At 42.8% G+C, this 9,156-nt stretch overlaps 1 protein-coding gene across 4 annotated transcripts in view; it reads left to right on the top strand.

Moving 5' to 3' along the window:
* Window positions 1-3,315: 3,315 nt before the first annotated feature.
* The window catches only part of RAPGEF2 (Rap guanine nucleotide exchange factor 2), a 181,349-nt gene continuing 175,508 nt past the window's right edge, over window positions 3,316-9,156 (top strand). For all 4 annotated transcript variants that reach the window (XM_032685082.1, XM_032685083.1, XM_032685080.1 and 1 more), the window contains exon 1: window positions 3,316-3,693. In XM_032685082.1, coding sequence (XP_032540973.1) covers window positions 3,625-3,693 — 69 coding nt within the window. In that variant the 5' untranslated portion in view covers window positions 3,316-3,624. The remainder of the gene's footprint in view (window positions 3,694-9,156) is intronic.

Below are 9,156 nucleotides of genomic sequence, written 5' to 3'. Positions count from 1 at the left end.
ACTGGAATTGCAAATGGTAGCAATCCCATCCATGTATAAATCCCAAAAGGAGAGAGATAGCATTCTTGGAAATGGTGCCACCCCTAAAGACAGAGCATAGAGGCTAATCTTGCTCAAAGGAAATTGTCTCCTCTTGGTAGTGGCCTTACTTGTGCCTAAAATAATTCATCTCTGACTTAAAAGCCAATAAAATTAGCTTCAGCCCAGGCTGAAGGGAATGGCTGCTGTTCTGAAGGTCAGCTCCAGAGGGGTTCACTGGGCTGATACCTCCATTCCTCTATAACAGTCTACCTCCATGAATGGTTATGGAAGTATTTTTTATGGTTGCTGAGAAGAGAGAGAGCTGGGAAGGAGACATGCAGCTCTGAGGGCTGGAGTTTGGCGGCATGAATCTGCTTCAGCTGCCATGCCATCTCGAGAAGATAGATGAAAATGAGTACTTATCCAAAGAAAGGGGAGAAAAGGACATCCCGGGGCTTATAACCATGACGACTGTATATAATTTACTAAACTCTCTCAAAGAGGCAATGTTTTGTTTCCCTACCAGGGCAGACAGGCCTGTCCTGAGAAAACCAAGTGTTTAACTGTGGGTGACTAATAACTGGTGTAATGAATTAAAACCTGTATGACTAAGTCAAGTGCAAGCCTTTCAAAGTGTGAGTATCTTCTTAAAAATGAGATTTAGCAAATAAACAAAGAGCTCCCAGAAATACTGAATTTGTTTCCTTGGCATTTCAGTAATTGTTTGACCTGACCATTTCAAATTACCACTTGAAAGAAACAGAGATATTCAGGAAGGCAGGTACTCTGTATTTCCAAGAAAAAATACTTTTCTAAAATAACATAGTGCTTAGTTATAGCTATCCAAAAAGATATTATGCTGAGCCGTCATATTTTGAGTTGCATCCTTTTCATACTGCTGAAATATCAGTACTATATGTATTGCATGTATATAGTTAACTCTTGGTTTCCTTGTGTAATATGGAGTTGAAAACCTGTATAATGTACTAACATGATCAGAAAAACACTGTCACACACCCCTACCCCTTTAAAAAAATCCATTGTAAATAAGGCTAGATATGTAGATTGAGGAATAACCAAAAAGAAAAATGAATGCTATGGCATGTCATGGTATATATGTGTATTTTAAAACATACTGATTTATTGTTAAATTTGGAAAACAGGAGGACAGTGGGACTATGAGAATATTGAATTTGCAAAAACATTTGACACTGTAAATTATATTTTTTGAGTATTTGCATGAAAAATAGGGTTTCCAGTGATAATTGGATATTTTCTCTAATATTTATTGTCCTTACTCTGTATCTTGATGATTATTTACTGATTTGTTTATTTTTTTCTATTCTGAAAAAACTAGACTAATTTCAGCTAGGAAAAAAAACAGCATAAAGGACAGACTAGTATCCACCATGGAGGATATGAATAATCAGAAGCATTTTCATTATACAAATTTGTTGCTTACAGACACTAAAAAGGTGCTAACATAATACATCTTTAAATATTATTAAGAAGTTGTTGAGTGTATTTGTACATAGTCCTCTAGCTTTCATTCATTTCCATTTATAACAATTCATGTACCACGTGATAAGCCTTTGACATACATCTATAACCACTGAGATTTGTCACACTGAGCTGAGTACTATCAGCCCAGATCCCATTGGCTGAAGTGAAACATCCCTATGAATCACAGCTATTGTGTTACCAGACAGCACGGCAAAAAATTAACCAGAGCAAAACACTTCACTTGATGCTGTTACAGCTAATAGGTCTGAAATGAAAGATAATTGCATATTAAAATAGAGTGGGTAGCTCTGTTTTGATGTAGAGATATAAAGATGTCAGGCAAGCTAGTCTGTAGCAGGAGGGAATGGGTGCCCTGGAGTGATTGAGGATTGAAGCCCAGGAGAGCATTCCTCACATTCCTGTGGCACTCGCCCTATACATATGCCCCACAAAAAAAGGGAACTTTAGCACTCCGTGTTGGTAAACTCAGCTTTGGAAAAGCTGACACTTTTCTATAGCTGCAGGCTTGATTAATTTGAAGAAATTATACCCTCTGAATGATGAACACGAGGCATATTTAAACTGTTATTTTTTAGGGCAAAGGACATTACATTATCAATCTGTTAGTTAGGAAAAAAAGGTCCCCCCAAAGGACTACTAATAAGCTCCAACAAGCAAGATGTAGAGAATGTGGAGCCCTCCTTAGTATTTTCCCATAATCTGCCCAGAACGATTGGTATTACTGCAAAAATATTTTGCTGACACATATGAGTGGGATTAGCCCGAAAAGCTATCTTTGTTAATGAGCCATATCTAGAAATTCAGTAGGTTTAGAAGATTACTGTCTGAAGACAGAGCATTTTTGAGAGCCATGTTTGTCTAAAAGTGTAAGATTTTGTCTCCTGAGACCAGCAGTGTATGTTTTGTAAGGAAAAGATGGTTATCCCTGGGACTTTTCACAAATAAAAAAATCAAATAAAGATGACACTACCTTACTTGGGATTGAAATGTGACTGCTAGTGACTGGGAATTAAACAGATTTATTAGTGTTGACATTATTTACATTGCGTGATCCGTATCAGTGAAGGGTACACATCGCTTGTGAAGGCAAATACATTAATAGTATTACCCTGCTGCTAATGGCACGTTAATAATACTTCCATGATTCGCGTTTGTCAAGCTGCTGCTGAGACGTGCTCAGTATCGTGGTAAACAAAGAAAATCAGCCATGTTGCGAGACCCTTTATTCTTTAAAAACTTAAGTTCACGTGAGAAGAATCCGCTGCTAGATAATCCCCAGAAAATTGATAAAGATTTCACATCCCTTCCTCGTTTTTATCCCTTATGACAATGACAGAGGGAACAGCCGGCTGATACGGATTACTTTTGAGAAGTGTGATAACAGGTGGGCTCCCAAAAGTCACTAGATCCAGCAGATCGAGTCTTTATAGTTTTTGTTTCAGTGTCCAGCTTGCTCAGCACCAGGATCCATCTACAGGATGCACGGCCAAAGCTTTGGTGATGCACGTGTTTTAGGACGATGGCGGCAGTCGGTCAGACTTCTTCTTTTTTTTTTTTTTTGGTTGTTAAAACCAGGAAGGATGTTTTCCCAGGGGGAGGATGCCGAACCACTGCCGCCGGAGGAGACCCCGCCGGCCGCGACCCCCAGCACCCCGCCCCACCCTCCCTGCTCCGTCCCGCCTCCACCCGCCCCCCGCCGCTCCGCCTCCCCGAGCCAGCAACTTCCCCGTCGCCGAGGCGGGCGCGGAGCTCCTCATCAGCCCGGATGGGAGGAGGAGGAGGAGGAAGAGGAGGGAGGCGGCGAGGACGGTGCCCAGGGGGATGCGGCGGAGCGGGCCGGCGGGAGGCGTAGAGCCGGGTCGAGAGGGAGCGCCGAGCCCTTGTCGCCGCCGCTGCCACCGGCGGGGCTCGGCCGCCGCCTCCAGCTCCGGGCGGCGGCGCTGCTGAGCCCGCGGTGCCTCCGCGCCGCCTCCCAGCTCCTCGCCCAGCGCCCCGGCCGCGCAGCGCCAGGCCCCGGCCGGCCCTCCCCCATCGCCTCCCCGGGCGGTGGCGGCGGCGGCGGGAGGCAGGAGGGGCGCGATGGCGTCCTACGTGGATAACAGCTTCCGCCAGGCGGTGATGAAGAACCCGGCGGAGCGCAGCCCCCAGGTAGGCGCCCCTTCCCCGCAGACCCCGCGGACCCGCGCTCGGGGCGGTGGTGGCGGGGCCGCTCCGCCCGCCCCGCGCAGCCCCGGCCGGGCAGCCCGGGAGCGCCACGGCCGCGCTCCCCCGGGAGCGCAGCGGCTCCCGAGAGGGGTGCCCCCGCCCCCCCCTCCCCGCCAGCCCCGCTGAGCTCCCCAGCGCTGAATTCCCGGCCGGCAGCTCCCGGGAAGGGAAGACGCGCGTTAACGCGACAACTTTCCTTCTGCTCACTGATTTTGGGGGAAGAAGAGGGATAAACGCCAGCGGGGTTTGTTTTGAAGGTTGCTTCCGGTAAAAAGAAAAATGCACTTAGAGTATAATTTTTCCTTTGGCTTTTTCTTTTCCTGTGTGTTTTGTTATTGCCCCGGAGTACGCTGTGGCTCCGGATTTGAATTCAATCCCTACTTTTACATAGCTGGCTAGAGCTGGCAGCGCTGTTTCATAATGTAAGGGCTGAGGTCAGTGGTATTCTTGGCAAGTCCTTGCTCTCCAAAGTAGGGTGAAATCCTTACACAATGGCACCAGGCAGGAATTTTTTAGATACCTGCGCCGGGCTCCTGGAGCCCTCTTTGTCAGAGGAGTGTGTGAGTTCAAGCTGTTTGTAAGCGTAGTTGCACTTAGAGAGGCTGAGAAAGGTTAAGCTGGGGACCGGCGTGCGTACAGAAACATTTTGACTTAACATGACCTGAAAAACAAGTAAACTGAATGAGTTCCTTCTGCTCCCGAACGCTTGCTGCAGTGGCTGTTGCTGCCAACTGTCTAAAGACTAATAAGCTTTACACTGATCCCCACATCAAGCTGCGGTTCAATAGCTAATGATACAAGGAGTTACTTTGCTTGGAGTTGTAATGCCATCTGTCCTATTTTCTAAAGGCTTGTCCTGCTCTCTGAGCAGTCCCTGTTTTCGGGTTTTGGGGAAGAAATGTTACTGATTGTTTTGGCAGGCGTCTCACTGGCTGGGGATGATTTCAAATTGGGGTCAAAGAGAAAACCTTGACTTTCGGTCACCACCCATAAGTCATTCCTCCTACTATAGATACGTCATTGTGGTAATGTTATTTTTATCCTCATGCTCGTGGAATATGTGTGAGAAAATAAAACTTCTCATGGAAAAACATACTGACTGCATAGGCATCGTATGTAGCGTGTCTTTGGCAAATCTTTTTTTTAAATTCTATTTTACAGGAAAAAAGAAAGCTGCTTCTGGAACTTGTTTTTGTGGTGCTAAAGTTGTTTCTCTGTCCTTGTTTGACCTTTCCAAAAATGTCTGTTTGCCTTCTGTGCTGGACCCAGCCCTTCAGTGTGTTGTGAAAGCTGAAGGAGGCCAAGTGTGCTCTCCTGGGGAAGACAGTCTCCGCAAACTTGTAGCGAGGTCACTTGTGTTGGTAGAGGTGTAAATTCCAGCTGGGGGAGCCTACCAGCAGTGTCCAGCCTCAGGAGATGGTTATCAAAGGATGATTGGGTGTTCAGGAGTAGTGAGGCTGGCAGATGCTCAGAAACCAGTTGATCAGGTTGTGGGGCCACCAGCCTGGGCTTGGGGGACAATGCTTTCCCTGTGGCTTGGTCTGTGCCATGTGAACTGTTAAACTTTCTCGTGCCCTTGCCAGTTGGCTTTGCTGTCTAGAAGGGATAATAAACAAACAAAAAAGGCAGAAAGTAAGAAATGACGCAGTGAAGAATGCAACCTGAATGAAGGGATAAAGCCTATGTGAAGGGCACAGGGCAGAGAGCTAAATCGGGAACACCAGGGCTGCGTTAATGCTGTAAAACTTCCCGAATCAGCAGACTGGCAGCCTGCTGTGGCAATCACGGCAGGAAAAGAAGCCCACCCTTAAATCCATGAAACTGATGCTGGCCCAAAATAATCCACAAATAATACCAAATTTGTGGGAAACATGATGTGTTTTTAGCACTGGAAATACTTGAAACTGGTAGTCAGGCGTGCCTTCCTGTTGCTGCTGGGGAGAGCAGGGCTTGCAGCAGAAAACTTGGTTGATGTTTTTGTGAATAACTCATGTTAAATTGTGTATGTTAAAGAGTTTTCTGATGTTGGTTCTCTGTTCTGGAAGTTTGATTATATTTTACAATAGTATTGGAATTTGAAAGAAATATGCTTATGCTTATCATCTTTCGTTGTTAAGTAAATGGAAAAAAAAATATAGAAAGGTACCGAGACCTTGCTTCTCCTTCCTCCCTTAAAGTAATTTTTTATTGTCTCTTTACTTGTATTTTCCTGTCCTTGCAATGCTATCTCATAAAGATAGTTATTTAATTTTGGCTTTTGGGAAGTTGAGAGAGAGTTGGAAAGAAAAAATATATTTATCATATTCATGTCAGTACAGGAAATAACAAGAGAAGTATGTTAGTAGCGTATTTGCTGCTTACTTGCATTAACAAACTCTTTGGGGCTCAGCTTTTCCCAAATCACGATGAAGTAAATATCTGTTTGACATTACTATTCACCCTGGATTGTCAGGGTGCAAATTTGGCACAATGCCCTCACTGCAGGCTCAGAGGAAAGGAGTGACAGTATGATAGCCACTGTGTATGGCTTTGAGAACTACTAAGTCTCATACGCATTGTTGGAGAAAGCAAACTTAACTTGGTATGAACTTCTGTAGTGCAAAAATCTCTTGGTAATTTTAGACTGGTCTGATTTTTTTTTTTTTTTTTCAAATAGGTAAACAGTGTATTCTGCAATTGCTTTGGTAAATTCTTAACTTTGTATCTCTTTGGTGTATCCTCCTTTACGGAGTTTTCCCGAATTTTGTGAATTACAACTCAATATTCTGTTGGCTAAAGAAACTAATAAATAATTAAAAAAAAGAATATGTGTACGACCTGCTCTTTAACATACCTGTTGTGTAACAGAGCTCTCCTCTTTAATTGCTGTATTAAACTATTCATTTTGTCTTTGAAGACGTGAACTAGGAAGTTAATTTAACTACTTTGGGGAATCTAACTTTTAAATGTTCATAAATTACAAATGGTTTTCTGCCCTCAAGCTGTGAGTAATAGCAATCTATTTTTTTTTCTCCAAATGTTGTCTTACGTGGACTGTTATAGCTTTAAGTCTTTTCAAAACAAATTCTTATTGGCATCATAGACCAGCTTAGTAAGCATGCAGTTTTATACTGGTGTAGCTTAATCTGAAAAAATAGGGCTGCTTTTGTTTTCAAACAAGAGAAACCGAGCCCTAATCTTTCTTTATCCTAACGACTACCTTATCCATACCATTTGCATGGCATGGTATGTGAACAGCTAGTTACTTCAGAAACTCTGCATACTAGTTCACTGTTTTTGTGCCATGTAGTGACGTCTGCAGGCAGAAAATTTTTTAATGTGTGCCTTCATATATGTTAGATGCCTAAGGTTTTCCTCTGGAAACTGCCAGTGTGGTACATTGAGGCAATTCAGTACAGCAGTAACGAGTAGCAGAGATATAACAGCATCAGATCACATCTTGAGGGCAGACGGGAGAACTGTACAGTAGCCCTTAGTTTGATGCTAGTGCGTCATTTAATGTCAGAAGACATCTAAACAGGATGCTGTTGTTAAGCAGATACTCCCTTCTTGAACACTTGAGAGGAACAATGGTTTAATTATAGGATGTACCTATGCGTTTTCCAAATAAACTTTCAGCTTGTTCCCCAGTTGTGTTATTTTTATACTTGTAACCAGTGATAGCATGATTGTGTGCAATCTTCAGATAAGCCAGAAATGAACATTTCCTTCTTGCTATAGTGATCTCTTAGCAAATAAATACAAGGCCTTGTAGTTTAACGGGATCATAGAAACTAAGCGTTTTACGTGTGAGTCTAGCAAAAGAATTTAGTCTTTAAATTCAGGCTGATCATGGTCTTTATACGAAATACACCAGAAGACTAAAACGATCTTTTTCAGAAGAGCTTGTTTGGGATTTCTTTCTTTTGGAAAACAAAAATATTTTGGAGCTTGAGCATTACTTTCAGATTTTCTTCACTGTCAGCATGCTAGCATGTTACCATCTTTTTGAGGCTAGCATTTAAAGAGGAGGGTAACCCCTGTTATCACGCTGCTAACAGCAGTATAATGCTGAGAACTGGTTCTGTTGCTAAATTCTCCTGCTGGTTCTTGGAAGCCCTGAAGAGCGAAGGACTGTGACAGCTGATGCCTGGTATTTGGCTGCGTTGCATTGTTATAATGTCTTTCCATACTGCATCTCAGGGCTTTGTAATGTGGTTATTCAGGGGTAGCCTTAGCTTGCAAGGCTTGACATTCTGTTTCTTTGAGGGGAGCCCATTTGACCAACAGAATTAGATTTCTGACTGCACTTCCCGTGGTAATGTTCAGGCTTTCTGCTGTCTGCAGTGACTAGTTCTGAAGTGGGGGCACGAGCCTGTTACGTTTTGTGTTAACGTTGGGAGCAATGTTAGTAATGCAGCTTAATGAAGAAATGTTGCTAGTTCTTGGTCCAGGCTTCTCTCTTGCTTGGCAGTCAGTGGGCTTGAAGTAAAATTGCCGTCACAAAGTCATCTGTAAGGGTAGTTGATCTGACCAAAATAAAAAAAAACACCAACCCTTTAGATGCTGCAGGGTTTTGGAAACTTGTTCAAAATAGCTAACATCCCCTGAATGTGTCTGATGAACTTTAAGTGATGTCTCTTGGGGTGTAAGTAGGGCAGGAGGATACTTGTGTCTGAAAAAGAAGTTATAACAGACACAAGTATCTAGAGACCTTTATCCATAGGGGTTTTTCTTGTTGTGTTTCAGCACTAAACTGGGAACATAAAATCCAAAGTAACTACTGGGAAAAAGTGATACCTTTCCATGACAAAGCAAATATTGTATTTGTTTAGTGCAGAAATAATATCACAGAATGTATTTTTGAAATAAGTGTACTTTTTTCCCTCTTAATGTTTTTTCTCAAGCTAGTATTGCTATGCAGCATAATTTCATGTGCAACAAACTTAATTGTGTGAATATATCTTTTTGTGGCTGAAACCCTTTGCATAGCTCAGATATTGTGACCTCTCTAATCTCAATCTGTTAAAACAATCCTGGAATGTTTGATTCTGAACTTCCAGTGTCAGTTTTCATGTCCTTCCCAAAAGTAAGGGTATGTGCTGCAATGGGCTGCTCAGTATCCTGTTTGTTTTGAAAGAAGCTATGTTTATTTCCCAGTCTTTCTGATGGGAGGTGTGTGTGTGCATTTTCCCATAACTATTCATATCTTTGTTGCTGAGAGCTTTGAGAAGGGCAAGAAATTTTTAATTTCTTTTGCAATAGTTCTTCCCTGTCATAGGGCTAGTACTTTCTACATTTGTAGATTCTGTAGTGCTGTATCTTTTACCAACACATGCAAAGACCTTGGTATGATCAGGAAGCCTTCACCTATAGCACAGAAATAGCCAATTTGAAGTCTTATCCTAAACACTTGTCTGCTTTCTC

The sequence above is a fragment of the Chiroxiphia lanceolata genome, chromosome 4, assembly GCF_009829145.1.
Source record: "Chiroxiphia lanceolata isolate bChiLan1 chromosome 4, bChiLan1.pri, whole genome shotgun sequence".
Taxonomy (NCBI): Eukaryota; Metazoa; Chordata; class Aves; order Passeriformes; family Pipridae; genus Chiroxiphia; species Chiroxiphia lanceolata.
Note: the sequence above shows the minus strand (reverse complement) of the source record. Positions and strands in the feature narration are given on the sequence as shown.